The following is a 20,472-nucleotide window of genomic DNA, read 5'->3' as shown; positions in this document are numbered from 1 at the left end:
GGAATTGAGCCTAGTTGTCAGAATTTATTTATTGCTAACTCTTTTATATAGCAGTTTTATATTCTTGTTTGTAAGTAAGGAGCAAGATGCTTTGTATAGACCTCTCAAAATCAGATGGAAATGTCTAAATGTACATTATTTTATTTATTTTTTTAACTTTTTAAAAAAAATTTTTATTTATTTATTTGACAGACAGAGAGATCACAAGTAGGCAGAGAGGCAGGCAGAGAGAGAGAGAGAGGAGGAAGCAGGCTCCCTGCTGAGCAGACAGCCCGATGCGGGGCTCGATCCCAGGATGCTGAGATCATGACCTGAGCCGAAGGCAGAGGCTTAACCCACTGACCACCCAGGCTCCCCTAAACTATTTTTTAAAAGATTTTATTTATTTATTTGAAGGGGGGAAGGACAGACAGAGGGAGAAGCATACTCCCTGCTGAGCAGGGTTCCCAATGTGGAACTTGATCCCAGGACCCTGGGATCATGAGCTGAGCCGAAGGCAGTCGCTTAACCAACTGAGCCACCCACGTGCCCCTAAAATATACATTATTTTAATTAAAAAAAAATTTTCCCTAAGCAGTATGTTCAAAGTAATGATGACAGTACATACATTAACTCCTTACATTGTGACCAGTATAGTGAGCACAATTTAGTGTTTAATTCTGAGGCTTCTAAAATATGGTCAGGACCAGTGTTATTCTTCGGTACTCTGCCTACAGCTATTTTTTAAGACTTTGGATCAGACTAAATAAGAGATAAGAGTCTGGGACTTTCTGGTTAACAGACTATAACTGTGTGATTTTCAGGTGGCCTTCTGATAGCATCTGCTCATTTTGGTGCTTATGTATATGGGACAGACATAGACTACAATACAGTTCATGGCTTAGGTGAGTAGAGGTTCTGGACTGTTACAGGCTTTGTTTTTGTATCAGATGTGCTTTCAAAGTAATTAAATGGGTTTATATGGCATTATGCATCTATCTCGTGTTAAGATACAGAGTTGTGGTATAATGTAGTTTTACTTATTCTTACAAATGATAAAATTTTGTTGGATATCTGCTTTTTATGAAGTGATTCAGTATGTGCAAAGCAATCTTGTGGGGGATAACAAAGATGAAAAAGAAAAAGCTCTCCTCACTGTCTTAGTAAGAGATTTTTAAAAAGTTGGAAAACTCTAAGGTTGTGAACTTTAGGCTTGGGAAGGAGGTAGGAGAGAGACTAGCCATCTTCTAATTAGCATGTCCATGTTAATAAACACATACGGTTTCTATTTAAAGATTATCACCGTTTTTTATTCATAATCATACTCTTGCATGAATACTGGATTAATTGCTAGTCCTTGAGTACTCTATTGGTTTTAATTCCATAACCAACCAAAATATCTTTGAAGTGGTTGACATGACAGTAACTTAGAAGATTCTGCATTGGATTCAGGTTAACTCAAGACAAACATTTGCTTGCTTTTGAGGCAGTTTTGGAAACTATTTTAAAATCTAGATGCTTTGCTAATGATACATGGTTGGTTGGAACTGAATTATACTGAAGAAAGTATTCTCATATACCTGAATGGTAATAAAAATGTCAGTTTCATTGATGATTTTGAAATTCTGTTTATGGTGGTATTCCATTATTGTAACTAGAATCAGCCTTTTAAACACCCTTTTTCTTTTTACTGTCCAGTTTTTCCCAAGTTACTGTATTGGTGAGAATTTATTATACTCCTTTTTTTTTCTTTTTCTCTTTTTTGAAACAATTTGACATATTGTGCTTGATGACCCTCTTTTTTCCTACCTTGACTCTAAGGAATTTAGTAATATTTATCATAAGGAGAACTGGTTATATTTTATCAAGTTCACCTAAATGGGCTTACCAGAAAAGATATTCTTGGTGATATGTTAGGGCAGACAAAGTGCTAAGAAGAATTATTCCAGTTTGCTTTTAGTAGAAGTCATGTTTGCTTTAAGGAGATTGTCCTATATAATTTATTAGAATTCTTATTTATAAAAGTTACATTATAACCTTTCAGTCTACTTGAGCAGAATTCTCATTGAGGTAGAATTTTCTCAGAGCTTACCCAGGATGTTCTTAATTATGCACTCTGTTTCATGTGCTTATAATTTCTTTCTGTACTCTCAAATATTCTCAAAGTTTCCCATTTTAAAAATATAAAACCTTTCCTATCAGTCCTGTCGGGGCCCTCTAATGGCCACTTTGTTTTCCTCTTCCTTTTGCCAAAGTGCATCTTGAAAACTAGTATTTACTTGCCGTCTCCTCTTCTTCATTTCTCAGTCTTCTGTCCATTGTTTTCTAGCTTTCACGCCTGCTGAAAACTCTCACTAGGGCTACAGATCTTAGCATTTGGCAGTGTTGACCTTCATAAAGCCTCCCTTGGTTTCCTGGACCGTGGCCTCATTGGGTGGTACTTCTACTTCTTTGGTTGTTCCACCTCTGTCTTCTTAAGGCCCTGTGGATTTCTTTGACCTGTGTTAACATGTTGCTTTCTCTGGGCTTCTCTCTTTGACCACTTTTCCTCTCACAACACATTCTATGCAGAGTCATGCCATTCTTCTCCTTTTGATTTTTTAAGTTTTGTTTTTATTGTAAAGTAGATCAAGATACAGAAGGGTGTATAAAAATAGAATAATTATAGAACAAACACATAACTGCCACCTAGGTTAATAAAAAATGTCATTCATTCTTAAGGTTTTAAGATAAGTGCATATACTGATAATCTCCTCAGTGTATTTATTCTGGCTTCCAACTACCCACTGAATAGTTCTTTCTGAATGTTCTGTGGGTAGCTGACAAGCATGATCAGTACATCTCAAATCTCATTTTTTTCCCCTAAGCTTGTTTTTCCTCTTTTTAAAATTTATTTATTTATTTATTTATTTTTGAGAGGAGGCAGATGGGGCAAGGGGAGAGGGAGAGGGAGAATCTTAAGCAGGCTCCATGCCAAGCATGGAGACCAGTGGTGGGCTCAGTTTCATGTCCCTGAGATCATGACCTGAGCTGAAATCAAGAGTTGGATCCTAGAGGCACCTGGGTGACTCAGTTGGTTACATGGCTGCCTTTTGCTTAGGTCATGATCCTAGGGTCCTGGAATCAAGCCCCACATCAGGCTCCCAGCTCAATGGAGAACCTGCCTCTCTCTCTGATTCTGCTTGCTGCTCTTTCTGCTTGTATTCTCTCTGTATCTCTCTGTCAAAAAAAAAAAAAAAAAGAGTTGGATGCTTAACCAACTGAACCACCCAGCTACGCTGGTTTCTCCGATCTTAATCAATCCACAGTATCATCATCCACTTGTGTCTCCTAATACTAGAACTTTTGAATTTCTTCCTTCAACCTCCACTTTAACTTTTCATCTGTAATGTCTCTGCAAGAGCTCCATGGTCATAGCATTCCTTCATTTCTCAAGTTAGCTCTCTTCATTTCTGTTTCATTTATAAGGGCCCATGCTCAATAGAGCTTTGTATCTTACTTGTATATGCTTTCAATTCAGTAAGTATTTAATAAGTGTTTAAGGCAGTTTTACTTGAAAGGTGATAGAAAAAGATCAGTTAGACAGTACATTTTACTGGCCAAAATACATTTTTGTAGTAAGTTGAAATAAAAATAACTTTATGTAAATAAAGTTAGGATTTTAAGTGAAAGCAAGTTTTATTTGAGTAAAGGTAGGTTTAGATGAGTTAAACATTATTTTAGCTAAACGATAAGAAATAAGAATGCTCTATTTGATTTGTAGTTTCTGTATTCTTTTTTCTTTCCCTTTAGGAAAGGCTAGTAGGAAAAACCAAAAGTGGAGAGGACCAGATGAAAACATTAGGGCAAATCTTTGTCAGTATGGTTTAGAGAAGTATTACCTCGATGTCCTGGTTTCAGATGCGTCTAAACCTTCCTGGAGGAAGGGCACATATTTTGATGCAATCATCACTGATCGTAAGTTTATTTTTATAAAAAAGTAGGAGTAGGATTAGTTTCCTAAAGTCATTTACATTTGAAGTAGAAAATGTATCAACACATAGAAAATATCAGCTTGTACTAGTATTCTCCTCCTGCCGCCCCTGTCTTCTTCACATAGTGAGAAGGAAAAAACTGTGAATATAAGGCAGTATACCAATTTAACTATGTAGTTAAGCGTTTACTATTTTGGTTTTTTAAATAATATGTATTGACTTGTCTTTCCTTTTTTCACTTCAGTTTATTTTTTGGAGCATATATTTATTTTAAAATTTTGACTGTAATTGATTATTAGTATACCAACTGGAGCCAAAATGTCATTTGCAATTAGAGTGTTAGGTGTCAAAGAAGAGAGTTTTATTTTTTGATTTTTTTTTTTTAAGATTTGTTTATTTGAGAGAGAGAGAGAGAGATCATGTGCCTTACCCCCCCCCCCTGAGTTGGGGGAGGGGCAGAGGGAGAGAATCTTCAGACTGATTACTCACTGAACATGGAGCCCAGTGTGGGGCTCAGTCCCACAACCATGAGATCATGACCTGAGCCGAAACCAGGAGTCAGATGCTCAGCCAGCTGTGCTACCCAGATGCCCCAAAGGAAAAGAGGTTTTTTTTCCCCCCCAAAGAAAAGAGTTTTAGATAAAACGTGATTCTCCATGTGTAAGCTTTGGTGTTTTGTTTTGTTTTGTTTTTGTAGCACATGTTTTGACTGACTTCTCTTCTAGAGTTACAAGAAATTTGGAATTTTGTGAGCCACTAGGCTTGTGAACCCACTGCGCTTCAGGAATGTGAATAAGAACTTGTTTTCCTGTGCCTCATGAGTTCTGGGCTTTGCAGACATACTATCTAAGAATAGACTGGCCTTTTTCTACCATATTTTGCAATAAATAAATCTGTAAATAGTAGCAAGGGTATCTCTACTCTTCTGTCTCCGCTCCCTTCAATTCTTTGGTAACTTAGGTGCTCCTAGATCTAACAAGAGAAAAATTACCAAGGCATTACACTGTTAGTATGAATCTGCTTTATAAAAATTGGGTAACTTTTTACTTAGAATCTAACTTATTGTTTGTTCTCATTCTGTTTGTGTATTTATATAAAGTATGTAACTTTTTTTTTTTTAAAGATTTATTTATTTATTTGACAGACAGAGATCACAAGTAGGCAGAGAGGCAGACAGAGAGAGAGGAGGAAGCAGGCTCCCTGCTGAGCAAAGAGCCCGATGCGGGGCTCGATCCCAGGACCCTGGGATCATGACCCAAGCTGAAAGCAGAGGCTTTAACCCACTGAGCCACCCAGGTGCCCCAGTATGTAACTTTTTTTAATCCGTTGAAAGTGAGTTGGCTGCACTGTAGGCTTTTACCCCATACCTCACTGTGTATTTCCTAAGAGTAGGAATAGTCTCTTAGGTAGCCAGAGTATAGTTATCCGTTTCAATAAGTCAGTGCAATTATTGAATTTTATTTTGTCACCTACTTTTGTTGTCACCCAGTAATATCCCTTTATTTATTTCTTTGCTTTTCTGTCTGGGATAGTATCCAACCAGGTATCAGGTATTGCATTTGGTAATATCTCTTTTAGGCCTCTTTTAGTTGTCACACTGTCACAGCCTTTCTCTTTTTATAAGACATTGACATTTTTGAAGAAGACAGTGGCCTGCTGTCCCTTCCAGTGTTTTAAATATAATGTTCTTGTGTTACGTGTTCTTGCTTGGAATATTCCATAGGTGGTGATGTGTTTCTCTCTGAGTGTCCCATCTGGAGGCCCATGATATCCATCTATGCCTAACTGGTGATTAGGTGACTTTTGACTATCCATGTTATTTGTGTTTTCTGTCTAGCTCCCTATGGTATCAGAGAATCTACGAGAAAAACAGGTTCTCAGAAGGAAATACCGAAGGGGATGGAAAAATGGTAAGTAAAAGTTTAATATGATACTATTTTGAGAAGAAGCATGTTACTGTTTTTAATTAGCTAAGTTTAACAGTCTTAAGGTCTTTCATGGATTTTGAAATTGTTTTCTTTTTCTAGCCCAGAAAGCCATGTTCCTGTTTCCTTGAGTTATCATCTGAGTGATATGTTTTTTGACTTGTTAAACTTCGCAGCTGAGACCCTCGTATTAGGTGGAAGACTAGTCTATTGGTTACCAGTGTATACACCAGAGTATGTAATGCTAAATAATTTTATTTTTAATTTCACTTTTGTTATGGTATTTATATAACATTTTCCCCCTATTTTTAATTGGATTTAGAGTAAATATCTTTGTGTTTAATGTTTATAATCGTCTTTGTTTACCTACATATGTGTATAAAACAGTCCCCTTCCTCTTACTGATTGAATTGCTTTGACCTTTTCATTTTACGTCAGGAGTTGGCAAACTATAGCCTGTCGGCCAGATATGGTCCTCACCTGTTTTTATAAGGCATTTGAATTAAGATGGGTTGAACTAAAATGGGTTTTTACATTTTTAAAGAGTAGTTAAAAAAGAAAAAAAGCAAAGAACATGTGACAGAAATATATGTGGCCCACTAAGGCTAAAATATTTACTGTCTGGTCCTTTAGAGGGAAAGTTTGCCAAACCTAGTTGTGTACCGTCATTAGCTCAGGGTCTGATATATCATAGCTGCTGGTAACTGTTTTGTTAGGCCACAAACATAGGTAATTTTTAACAACTTATTTGAGGGATTCATCTGCCACAAGCTAGCTTTAATATATATTGGCTATTATGATGGCCTTAAATGCAGTAAATCTTTTTTAAAAGCTAACACTGAAATAAAAGCTGTGCTTATATTTAAAGCTTTGATTATGTTCCACATGATTGGTTTGGGTTTTATTATTCAGTAACTATTAATTATAAACAGAGCTGTGTACATCAACAATGGAGCAAATGATGTCTTGAATAAGACAGAATCTTTAAATTTGAAAGATAATTTAATATCAAGCTCAAAATTTGGCTGTTTCTCTAATCTGCCATAGTAATCTTTTGAAAAAATTATTTTAGTTCTTATGTTTACTATACGTAATTGTACAGAAAGCATTTTAGAACAGTGTTAACTTGTCTGTCTTTTCAATGTGGCAGATGGTCCTCAGCAGTTGGAAGCTGTGCTGTTTTTTGTTTTAAAAATGTTGTATTGGAGGTTACTGTGGACTGACTTTATCACATTTTTAGTTATCAGCTGATAAGACTGTACACTGTACACGTTCATGTCCAGACCCCTTAATGCTGGCCTTCTGTTTTGCTTCCAGTCATAATCTCATGTAATCTTTTCAATTTAGAAATAAGGAAAATTCCAAGGAGTGAATTGACTAGTCTATAGTTAATAGCTAGCTAAGCTAACTGGTTTCCTTATTCCTGTGGCTATGTTTGCTTAATTCAACAGTCTACCAGATCTCATGTGCTTGGTATGGGAAGCAATAGATGGAGTTTTACTAGTATTTTTGGAGAAAATCACTTTTGTTTGTTTCTATACAGAATGGTTCCTGCCTTAGATAAGCTGAATTCTAGCAGCAGTTTTTTAAAAGATTTATTTATCTGGGAGAGAAAGCCTGCATGCAGAGTCAGGGAGGGGTAAGGGAGGAAGGGAGAGAATCCCAAGCAGACTCCCCGCTGAGCTTGGAGCAGGATGCAGGGCTGGGTCCCATGACCCCAGGATCACTGAGCTGAAACCAAGAGTCAGACACTCAACTAACTGAGCCACCCATTGGCCCCCCACTTTTTTTTTTTTTTTAAATTAAGATTTATTTATTTATTATCGAGAGAAAAGCTTCCCATTTTAATTTAAGTTTCAGGACTAAATTTTTAAAAATTTTATTTTGAGATAATCTCAGACTTACATAAAAGTTTCAAATGTAACATAAAAAACTCTCCTCATCCAGACTTTTCCAACTACTAATGTACACCTATTAATTCTTCTTTCCTCACCCATTACACTAGTCACATATTCATTATCATTCTTCTTTTTTGGAGTGATTTGTGAAGTTGCAGATAATGATGTCCTATGACCCCTACATACTTCATTGTATTTCTCAGAAACAAGGACATTCTTGTGAAACCACAGTCAGCCCTCCAAGTTTGGAAATCAGCATTGATAACACTGGTCCATTTTATGGACCCTATTCAAATTTTACCAGTTGCAGTCCATCTGAGAAAATGGGCTTTGTTAAGCCATCAAGTCATTTTTTTCCAGTCTAGAATATATCCCCATTTTTTCTTATCTTTTGTATCCTTGACAGTTTTGTAGAGTATATGGCTTATATTAAAGGTTGGCCCTCAACGAGGGTCCAACTGGTGGTGGTGTTTTTTTTTTTTAGAAAGAAAGAGACATGGCAGGGTGGGGCAGAGGGAGAATTGATGTTTCTTTTTTGACCAGATTCAGGTAGTGCCCTTGGTAGGAACACCACACAAATTATACTGTGTTTTTGTACGTTGCATTGGAGGGCATATGGAGTTAATCCCTACTAGAGATCTTTGATTTGATCATCTGATTATTTTGTTCTCTCAGGGTTCTCCACTGTGAGCCATCATTTTCTCCTCTGATTAGTATTTCATGGGGGAGATATCCCAAGATTATATCAAGATCTTGTTCTTCATCAAATCCCTCTTCACAGTGACAACTCCATTGTTGACAGCCACTACAATGATGACTTTTCCGTTCCATCATTCCTTCTGCATTTATAAGTTGGCATCTAACTATAAGGAAGAGTTTTCCCTTCATCCCCCATTTGTTTACAAATTTATTAATTTATTTTGCTATGGAATCATGGGTGCTTATGTTATTCATTGGGTTATAATTCATTACTATCCCTATTTTGTTGCTTAGATTATCTCAGATTTGATCAGTGGGAGTCACTTTGAGGTGGTTCCTCTGTCATTTTGAAATGTCCCCATAGTTTTGGTATACTTCTTATTTTTTGGCGTTTCTGACTGTCCACTATTTTGTACTTTATTATTCAGTTATAATTGGAGTTGAATGTACTTTAGAATATCTTTTGTAGTTCTTTTGTCTTTTCCTTTCTCTTTATACAAAATTAAATTGGAGGTACTTTAAAGTATTTTTAATATTTCTAAAGATCTTACAAAATGAACACTGGATTTTTTTTATGACTTCTTGATTTTAATAATTTGCAACAAGGGAAAATTTCCACATGCATATTATCAGAGGAATATTTTAAGAGTAGAAAACGGATACATATTTTTATCACTTTTTTTTACCTTAGCTGTTTTTCAAGGGAAAGACTTTGTTCAGGTATGTGGCTGATGCACACATGGGAAGACTATGTTCTTTACTTCCCTAACTTCATCCCTGAAGAAAATTATGTCCACATCCTTTGATGTTCATTACTAGACTTCTGTTTATCCTTCTTGCTTTTTAAAAAATAACTTTATTTCCATGTATTTTATGCAGAATATACTCCTAGTAATAAGTTTGTTTCTCCAGTTTCCTCTGGGATATCTTTATCTTCTGTGCAACCTCCTCTTCTGGTTTAGAAACAGTCTACTCTTTCAGTAAGGATCATCTTACTGAGGCAGGAGAGCTCACATACGGGTTAATCCAAGCATGAGCGCTGTAAGTTGTATGTCGTCACATCTTGGGGGCTGTTCACCTGGAGGCGCTTAATAACCAGAAAGTCTACATCCAAATCCATAAATTCGGCATTATTGTCTGCATTTGTAAGCATGTGCAGTAAAAATTCAGCATTCTTTGGGGCCAACAGCTGTTTGACCTGGGCACACTTAACCACCTCTGCCATTGTAGCGACAGAATGGCACATGGCTTCTGCAGTGTGACATCCTTCAGATAGTTGGTGGCTTTTCAGATCTGCATACCCCTGATGGCCTGGATAGTTTCATGTGTGTTCTTAAAGTGAACACGAAGATTTGAACCTCTTGATTTGAATGATTTTGGGGGTTTTCTGGGTCAAGGGAGTAGCAAACCATTTTCAGAGGTCACCTCAGGCTGATTAGGAAGATAATCTCCTTCCCTTTAACCTAAGGTGATCTTACTAATGAATTATTATTACTACTGTTAACTTATTTTTTTTTTTTTAATTTAAAGATTTTATTTATTTATTTGACAGACAGAGATCACAAGTAGGCAGAGAGGCAGGCAGAGAGAGAGAGGAGGACGCAGGCTCCCTGCGGAGCAGAGAGCCCGATGCGGGGCTCGATCCCAGGACTCTGGGATCATGACCCAAGCCGAAGGCAGCGGCTTAACCACTGAGCCACCCAGGCGCCCCTACTACTGTTAACTTATTAATGAGCTTAGTTTGTCGTGTGTTTGTCAGGAAATGAATTATTTTTACTTCTGTATTGTATGCCATATAAAATCTTTGTTCTTTTAAAATAGCACAAAATTATTAGGAATTTAAGACCAAAATCATCTGCAGAAGTTTGGAATAATTTTCTTGCTTCCGAATTAAACAATTTAGAATTAGTTTGATTATATTGTATTAAAAATATGGCTTTTTATTGAACTAAGAATAAAGATTTCATTTTAAAATTATATATTAGCACAGTTCAATTTTAAAACTTTTTTTACTTTTGGTGTAGTGAATACAGGTTTTTAGTCCTAATACTGAATTCATGTATTCAACCAAATTCTGTTATGTGATTCAAGTTTAACAATAAGAATTACAGGGGCTCCTGGGTGGCTCAGTTAAGTGTTTGCCTTTGGCTCAGGTCATTATCCCAGAGTCCCTGGATTGAGCCCTGCATTGGGCTCCCTGCTCAACAGGGAGCTTCTGTTATTCCCTCTCCCTCTGCCCTGCCCAATCCCCAACGATGTGCTTGTGCTCTTGCTCTCTCCCCTTCCTTCCTTCCCTCCCTCTCTCTCAAATAAATAAAATCTTAAAAGTAAATAAGAATTACGTATTATAATCAAGTTCAGGTATTATTCTTTAAACCCAGGGCATTTTGAAAACTATAAGACATAATACAAGTAAAGTACTACCTAAAAGCTTAAGTTATTTGTGAAGAATCATTGGAGCTGATCATTGAAAAAGGATTTTCTTTTTGGCAATTTATTTATTTATTTATTTATTATTATTTTTTAAAGATTTTATTTATTTATTTGACAGAGAGAAATCACAAGTAGACGGAGAGGCAGGTAGAGAGAGAGGAAGGGAAGCAGGCTCCCTGCTGAGCAGAGAGCCCGATGCGGGACTCGATCCCAGGACCCTGAGATCATGACCTGAGCCGAAGGCAGCGGCTTAACCCACTGAGCCACCCAGGCGCCCCCAGATTACTCTCTTGAGGTGATTAGAAACTGCATTTCTTTGTGAAAGATGTTCTTTAATAGAAATCCCATTGCTACTGCTTGTGTTAAAAACATTGACAAAGTAAAGAAGCTTAATAAAGTATGCCCCAGCGCAGGATGTGGGGGGGGTATTTTCCCCCCAATTTTATTGAGAAATAATTAACATACCTCACTGTGTAAGTTTAAGGAGTGCTGTGATGGTTTGATTTACATAGGGGATAAACTTTAGTAAAATGAATTTTGGAGTGGCTCAGAGCAGTGAAGGGAACATGGTTTTTTGGTGGTGTTATGTTCAGTTAGCCACCATATAGTACGTCATTAGTTTTTGATGTAGTGTTCAGTGATTCATTAGTTGCATTTCCTTTCTTTTAGCAAGGAAACAAGAAAAAGTGATCCCTTGACCTGTTTTCAGTGAGTGCTCTAATCAGTGCAAAATCTTTTCTCAAATGGGAGGTGAAATTCTAGTGTTATTTGGAAGTAGCTTGAGGCATGAAGAATCACAGGAAAATGAGTATCAAAATTGATTCATGGTAAAGCTAGAGGTCTATGCACATAGTTAGTTTTGCTTTTTAAAAAATAATGTAATATAATTTGTATATCATGAAGGTCACCTTTTTAAGTTTAAAACTCCATGGTTTTTAGTATATCCATGAAAGTTGTGCAACCATTACCACTTTCTAATTCTGGAACATTTTTGTCACCCCTAAAGAAACCCCATATACATAAGCAGTCACCACCACTTCTGCCCCTGGCAGCCACTTATCTATCTCTGTGGACTTTCCTGTTGTTTCCTGATTTAGGTTTTAAATAGATGTTTGGATTGTAGGGCTATAGTAATAAAACCGAAGTGAAAATAGCATACTGTACTATCATAATGACCCAGGCGTGGAACAGATTTATGGCTTCTATTTAACAGTTTGTAAAAAATTCATTGCAGTATGCTGGTATGAAATATATTAGGACATATATCGTTAATTGATACTTTTAAGTTCTTAGCGTGTTGTTTTGGGAGTATGGTATACTGCTAAATTGATTGGTTCTAGTATAATAGGGTAATGGTTAAAAACTAGCTTGTTAATGATAACGATGACCCAAATGATGTTCTTTCATGCTTAACCTCAAAAGATCAAGCTGCAAAGGTAATTAAAATACAGAAATGTTTTTCTGCTCTTAAGCCAAATGCCTGGTGACTCGGTTTCAGCAGCTTAGCATCATTTGGGTCATCAGTATCAAGTATAGTTGCATTGGGTTTGTACTTTCAGATTTGATTTGTAAATTTGTCTTGGTTTTATAGTTATATAAGCATATGGACTTTACATCTCACTTATATATCTTTATGTTACCTTTTAGTACAAATCTTTAAGTCCACTCTGTCAGGAAATAAGAATTTTTTCCCTTTAAAAAAAGGATACATAACTAAGTTTAAACAATACTATTTCAGAAATCTACAAACCATGCTTTTTCTAGCTTAAAGTCAAGGCTATATCTTCTTTCTGTTAACCATGGTGTAGAATGTATTCCTTCATATCATAAATGCTTTGTGTAAAGATTCCAGATTTGATGTCAGCTAATGTTACGAGAATTCAACTTTCCTGACTGTATAGTGAATATTAGAGAATTGTTAGATCAGGTGAAAACTGAAATGGTCTTTAAGTACTGGAAAGCCCTAAGAAAGGATGCAGAGGATGACTTCAAGAGAATTCTTTCCACTGATAAAACAGTGAAGTGCATTATGAATGTTGCTTGGTAAGTGAGTGTTGAAGGTTTTGAGCATGTGGTTGAGGTAATGAGGGAGACTTCATTGAAGGTCAGAGGGGCTAGAGAACTCAGTAAAAGAGTGGTAGTGAAGACCATGTTGACGTATTGGAACAGGCTAGCTGAAATGGTAGTAGTCCTTTACAGGAAGTGCTGTTTGGCACCTTTCCCAGTTTGGACCAGAGTTTTAAAATTTCCCATGTGATAAATGTTTGTGGAGACAATCTAGGAAGGTATCAACATTTGCAAAGGAGAAATTAAAAAGGGCAATCTGTGGTGTTCTTAATGGCACCTATACCTGGTGAGCCCCCTCCGCTGCTGTTCTTCAGCATGCTGCTCCATAGCTATTTCCCCCTCATCTGTCACCTGTGTCTTTTGGTAAGATTGATGCCAACAACCTAGCAGATGTCAGATGCTGAGCTACTGCAGCCTGACTGTCCTGCTTTCTAGGTGTCCTCCTCTCCATTCACGTAGTATGTGTGCTGGATAGCAGCAGTCACCACTGCTCATGATTGTGGTTAAGGTGACCATGAAGTATTTATTTTATTGGTAGATTATTTGAATAATCTTATAAATAACTTTAGTCCTGTATTTACAAAGTAATAGAGGTCTTAAGATGCCATTGAAATTTTGCAGGGACACTTCATATTATGGGGAAAGTATATGCTGAGTGGACATTATTCTTTGGGAATTTATAAAAATTTCCACATGAATCAGTCCCTCATGAATGTCAAGGGGTTGTTGTAGAATATATTTCTAATGTGCTCTTGTGAGATGCTTTAGGATGGAGTTATTGATTCGTATTTTTGTGGTTTAAATACTTGGTATTTTTTCATAAAACATACTTGCATTCTTAGTCTACAGGTAAAAGAATTTACCTGTACCTTTACTCCTTTTTTTGGATGTGGTAATATTCAAATTCTTTGCTTTTTAAAAATACAGATTGTTTATGGATTATCTGGACAGTTAGCCTGTGTGAAATAAAATGGAACAGCATGTAGTGGGGGAAGTCCATATTACATTGGACAATTCTGTGATGATTCTGTGTGGTATGTGCATGTGAGCCTAAAGGTCAGCTGTTCTTTCTTCAGATACACTGAAGAGATGGTACCCTGGCACCCTTGCCTGAGGCTTATTAGCAACTGTGAGCAGAAGCTTTCCAGCCACACATCAAGGCGCTTGATAACAATGGAAAAGGTGAAGGAATTTGAGGTAAATTATCCTAGTATTTTTTGGCTAAAATTCTGGAAGAATCCATATATTTCTTTTAGTTTTCTTGTAATGGAGTTTGAAAATGTTAGTCCTTGATCTTTAAAAAGTTACCAAATTCAGGAAGGGGTAGAAGTTCAGGAGGTTTGCGGTATTTGGTGGAATTTAGAGGGTAAGAGTTGGTTATAAAAGTTGAATAGCAGAATGGAAATTTAACTTCTCATCTTTGCCACTAATGCAGTTTAAGACAAACAAATAAACAAATAAACAAACAACACAATTAAACAACCGTTGTCTAATTAGCAATCTACTAGTTACCCATTTTTCTCCAAAGGCAAGTCCTACTTGATTACAGACTATTCTGAAGAGAAAATGTCACTTTATATAATGGAAAAAGTAATTTGCTGCTGTTAGGGCCCAACACATGTTCTTGCCCCACTTTCTCTGATACACACACACAAACACACACACTATTCTTGGGAAGAACAAAACATCTGTTATTTCATATCCAGATCAGAATTTATACGAATAATGCCTCATAATGGAGCTTAATTAAATCTACAGAATGCTCCTTGGGCTTTACTTGTCTGGACTGACAACCACAGCTTTCCAAAGTAAACTTCAGTGAGCTCCATCTTTGTTTTTGATCTCTAGGGTAAGCAGAAGTCAGATTCATCTCCATATTTGATGTTTTTCATCTAATTCACAGCTCATGGATTCTTTCACAGTAGTGAAACCCAATATTTATTTAGTGCTTTTTGAATATATTATTGTGTATTTCTTGTTTTTGTCCTTTTAATTTCATTTGCTACCTGTCTCTAACTTAGATTTTATCACCATATATCTGGTTTGTGCTAACATCTCCTAAATTCTCTCTTCCATTTTTCACACCTCTAGTTCTTAATTGTTAAGTGACTCTTCCTAAAACACTGTATTCATTATGTTACTTCTTTATGCAAAAAGTTTAGTGACTCCTTTTCATTACCAAATGAGATTCAATGTAATATAAACATTCTTCAGTAATCAAGCTCCAATATCAGGGCATTTCTGAAAGTTTAAGCTGTTTATGTATTTAAATAGTTGGTTCACGTTCAATTAGGGGTGGTTGTGTAGGTGTGTATGTATTTATGTGATAGAATTAATGTAAGTGTCTGTCATTTTTAAAACAAGTTTATATTCAAATGATAGATATGCTTGGGCTGGCATCTTGTACTCATATCATAATTATTCTGTATATCCTTGAAACTTTAGATTTACATTTAAAGAAATATATTAATATTGAACAGTTATTTTGCTGAATAGTAACACCTTGCTTTTCTTCAAATTGTGTTACTGGACTTTGGTGCTCACATTTTATAGGAGACATGTCATTTAATTGTTGTTTTTTGGAAATAACCTATCCTGAGAATGATGATCTACCATTAAATGTTTAAAACATTAAGAAGCTCCAAAAATTCTAAAAGAGGGGTTCCCAAGTTGTTTGACACAATGACAGCCTTCTGCAGTGACTTTTGAATGGACAACATTTATTTGTATATACAATAGAAGTCCTCTTAACTAATCTGCATTTCAAACCCAGTTGACTTACTAGTACTGGCCATTTTTCTTCTAAAACACCAATACTAATGCCTATAACATGTCAGGTATTTCCAGCTAGTGACTTGCTTGATCTCTACTCTATCTGTACACTTCTGTTTCTACCAGCTGAATTGTCTGTGTGCCATGAATCAGCTGTGTTTGTTTTGTGAACTGGTTAAGCCAGTTGTATTTGTTATGGTAATTAGGAAGTCTAACTAAACACTAGTTAGACCAGGGAAATGTGAGTGTGAGAATAAAGTTGTCATTTCTAGAAGAGCTAAGTGGACTACTTCAGAAAGATTGGATCAAGTGAGTTGCAAAGAAAGACTCTTGGACTCGGAATGTATGAGATGACGATAAAAGGTTGAAAAAAAGTTAGTGCAATCTATGTTTCTCTGCCCAGATTTGCTGTAAGAATCTTTATGTTCTTGCATCATTTTACAGAAGCCAAAACTGAAAATCTTTGTAGGTTCTGATTCTATATCACAAGATTGATAAACGAGTATATAATTTTTAAAGTTAAGATGTTCAGTGTATTTACAAAATGTTTTCAGTTTTTCCTGCTTTTACTGACTTTTTCAGTTAACTAACTGTAGTATTAGTCTGTTTGGGCTGCTATTGCAGAATACCACAGACTGAATGGCTTAAATAACAAGTTTATTTTCTTACAGTTGTGGAGACTGGAAGTCCCAAGGTCAAGGTGCCAGCAAGTTTGGTTTCTGATGATACCTATCTTGCTGAATTGCAGACAGCTACCTTCTTGCTATATTCTCTGTCCTGTTGGATTAGAGCCCCACCCTTACGATTTCATTTAACTTTAATCATCTCCTTTAAGGTTTAGTCTCCAAATATAGTCAGGTTGGGGGTTAAGGCTTTAGTATATGAATTTGCGGGGGACACAGATAAGTCCATGCCAGTAACAATTACCAACATCTATCACAGTGAAAAAGAGGCCTCTATTGCATGTTAAAGTATGCTTTTTTCATGCTCTTCCAATTAGTTATTTATCATATATATGTTTGTTTTTTAATATTTTGAGGGAAGTAAGGCATTTGATCATTTAAATTAGTAACACTGCAGCTCTTAGAAATTGCAGCACTTAATGTAATCATTTGAGTTAGTAATAACATTTATGTGCCAGGCACATGAGTAATACATGTAAAAAAAAGAAATAGTACCTGTCGATTTGATAGTTCTAAATCTTGATATTAGAAAGTAAAATGAATGACATCAGCATTCTTTATTTTGTGGCCTTCATAAATAGTACCAGCACCAGCATATGATGTTTATGATGGCTTTGAAACACTGTTCAGAAGAAAATATAGAGAAAGGACTCTAATAATTGATGGGGCCACATAATGAACCAGTCATTTCTTAGTGGCAAAGTAGGGACCTGTTGTCATTTCTCATTTTCTTTCCTTTAAGTTAATTTATTTAGGAAAATCTTTTTTTTTCTGGTACTCTTTCCAGATTTATAATATATCTATAGGCAGTCTATTGGAAGAAATTTTATCCCAGATATTTTCTAGAAGAAAGAACCCTGTATGTATACAAAAAATAAAGTTAGATACAATGAAGGATAAAATATGACTATAATAATGATGGTTTAAAAATATTTTTTTAGGGCGCCTGGGTGGCTCAGTGGGTTAGGCCGCTGCCTTCGGCTCAGGTCATGATTTCAGGGTCCTGGAATCGAGTCCCGCATCGGGCTCTCTGCTCAACAGGGAGCCTGCTTCCTCCTCTCTCTCTCTCTGCCTGCCTCTCCATCTACTTGTGATCTCTCTCTGTCAAATAAATAAATAAAATCTTAAAAAAAATTTTTTTTAAAGAAAGGTATTGTTAAGATAAACTAGTTAAAAGATGTTAAAGAGGAAAGAGGAAAAGTTAAAAAAAATTAGAATAAGAAAAAAATTTTTAAAAATTTAACTTTGCAAGACTAAAAAATCATGGGGAGAAAGCCATTAATTCCATGCTTCGCTTTCCTTTCCTCTGGAATTCTACTGTTCTCCTTGATCAGTGAGCTTGGTCTTGGCTGGATGTTCTTATTGATCTTCTGGGGCAGGGGCCTGTTGCAGTGATTCTCAAGCGTCTTTGCCCAGGGCAGAATTTCATTGCCCTAGCCAGGGGCCGGGCTAAGTAATCTGCTTCATTCGCTCTCGGAAATTTTTGTTCCCCAAATGCTTTCTGAGAGCTCTGGAGGATGGGAATGAAAATGGCGGCCTCCCAGTCTCCTGCCTGGAGGATCCGAGAGCTGGGGGCCCCATTCCTCAGTGCACTCTTGGAAAAAAAGCGCTCAATCACTCCAGTCTCCCTGATCTGCAGCTGCGCTCCGAGCTCACCTGGCCTGTGACCAACCAATCATTTTTGTCTGTGGTGCACAGTCCGGTGTGGAGTCTCCAAACCCAGCAGATTCCTGCTGCTCTGCTCTTCCGGTGGATGAAGGTGGTTCTACCGGGATCTGCCACTTTTGGGGTCCCTTCTCAAAGGGTAGTTGTCTGACTGTGCTGCAGATCACAGTTTAAGGTAACCCCAAGCTGAGAGCTCACTCCTTGGCTCCATCTCTGTAGCCGGCTTCGCCGCTTTGATACCTGCGAGCTCTGCTATACTCAGACACCCCCGATCCTTCTGTGACTCTGCACGACCTGAGACCACACTGTCCCCGCGAGGGCTCCACCCCCGCTTAGCCTCTGGGGTGATGTCAGTCAGTGAAGCCGACTTCTAAAAGTTCTGATTTTGTGCTCCACTGCTCTGCTGCTTGCCAGGAGCTGGCCCCTCCCGCTGTGGTCTATCTTCCTGTTGCTTCAGATTCACTTCTCCACAGGTCCTACCTTTCAGAAAATGGTCAATTTTCTGTTTTTAGAATTGCTGCTCTTCTCTTCGGTCTTCTGTTGGGTTTGTAGGTGTTCAGAATGGTTTGATAACTATCTAGCTGAACTGTGAACTGATGTCATCTCAGTCTGCTACTTCTCTGCCATCTTGACTCCTCCCTCACCTTAGAGGTTTTTAAACCTAGAAAGGCAGTGTTAATTTTTGTTTGTTTTTATTATTTTACTTTTGTCCTTTCAAATTGATATAAAAAAGAAGAAAAAAGGGGCACCTGGGTGGCTCAGTGAGTTAAGCCTCTGCCTTCAGCTCAGGTCATGGTCTCAGGGTCCTGGGATCGAGCCCCGCATCGGGCTCTCTGCTCAGCAGGGAGCCTGCTTCCCTTCCTCTCTCTCTCTGCCTGCCTCTCTGCCTACTTGTGATCTCTGTCTGTCAAATAAATAAATAAAATCTTTAAAAAAATAGAAGAAAAAAGCCCAATGCTCAAATAAGTTTTTGAAACAGCCTTCACTTTATAAGATCAAATTTCATCAGTGAGTTTTAACTAGTATGCAGTGTACTATTACTGAAAATACTGTCATGTTAAATTAATCATATTTGGTTTTGAATTAATCATTCCATTTCTACCTTCTGTTTGTATGGAAAGGACTGTATGTAATTGCAGCAAGATCCTAGTCCTTTATAATTCAAGTGATGACATAAAATTGTCAAACAGTTCTGTTACGTGTCTAACAAATTATTCTCAGCCTTGTTCAGCGTTGTTGACTTTGGCAGTGGGAAACTATTAATTGTAGATTTTTACACTCTTGTGTACTGTCTTTCTGCATTTTGGGTTTGTCACTTACTAGGTTTAATTTCAGTATAACTTTTGGCCCACTCGATACATTGTTATAAAGTGTTCTTCCTCTCCCCTTTTAGAATGTAAACTTAGGTGTTAAATGAGAAAACTATCTAAAGAATGTAGGTGTTTTATAAAATTTTGTATCTTTTCATTATTACCATAGTATTTAGACTTGCTTGTTGAACATAATTTTTGCTACCCATATTAATGAAAACACCTGGTAAGAGAAGCCATTATTCCCTGTTGATACAGTCTGAAAGAGAAGGGAATGCTTAATGCTACTTACTGTTTACAGAGCTTTCATACCCATCTGATGATGTTATTTTGCTAATTTTAGAGACTAAGAAGTAGCTGAGTTGAGACCAAAACTCTTCTTTGTACTTGAAATTCTTTGACCTTTTTTATGCATCATGTTGCCTACCAAGACAGTTTCTGCTTTTGGAATATGCCAAGGTTAAAAGGCAAATATTCTTGAGTGGCGTATTTCTAATGTCTTTTAAAGATCATTTTTTCTCATTGTTAATGGGCGCCATGGTAGAATGGGATTTGTTTTACCAGAATCCATTTTTCCTGTTGATATATGTAGTTGATGCTGCTGTATATAGTTGTGGTCACAGTGCATACTCCTATAAAACATTTTCCTTATATAAATTTCGTTGGAAAAAAAATGCTGATTTCCAGAGTTGTCCAGATGGACCAGAATATTACATTGTCAGTGAAAACCACCTAAAACAGTACTCTGTCTGCCTTTTCCAACAGTATTCTTGGACAGATAAAAGAGTACCCAAAGTAGCCATTTTTGAGACTTTCTTACATTCGTATAGCTTTTAAAGTCTATTCTGTAGTATGTTTAAGTGTATAAAAAAAAAGTATCTTAAGTTGCTGTTGCACTAAATGGGCCGTCATGTGCCCTGTTTGTTTTGTGGCTTGTTTCCCTGATATGCTGTGATTTGAGAAGTACTGAAGTATAGGTAAGTTGAATTTTAGGTATTATATGGACACTAATGTAGACTATGGTTATATTATGTGAGTTAGTCAGTATAGTTCAGATGATTTAAATA

The 20,472-nt window shown here is 36.8% G+C and overlaps 1 protein-coding gene across 1 annotated transcript in view; it reads left to right on the top strand.

Moving 5' to 3' along the window:
• Window positions 1-20,472, top strand: part of TRMT11 (tRNA methyltransferase 11 homolog) — a 58,051-nt gene that overhangs the window by 23,717 nt on the left and 13,862 nt on the right. The window contains 5 exon segments of the mRNA XM_082729899.1: window positions 804-884; window positions 3,772-3,936; window positions 5,791-5,863; window positions 5,981-6,112; window positions 14,052-14,172. Coding sequence (XP_082586025.1) covers window positions 804-884; window positions 3,772-3,936; window positions 5,791-5,863; window positions 5,981-6,112; window positions 14,052-14,172 — 572 coding nt within the window.

The sequence above is a fragment of the Mustela nivalis genome (assembly GCF_964662115.1).
Source record: "Mustela nivalis genome assembly, chromosome: 5".
In the NCBI taxonomy this organism is placed as follows: Eukaryota; Metazoa; Chordata; class Mammalia; order Carnivora; family Mustelidae; genus Mustela; species Mustela nivalis.
Note: the sequence above shows the minus strand (reverse complement) of the source record. Positions and strands in the feature narration are given on the sequence as shown.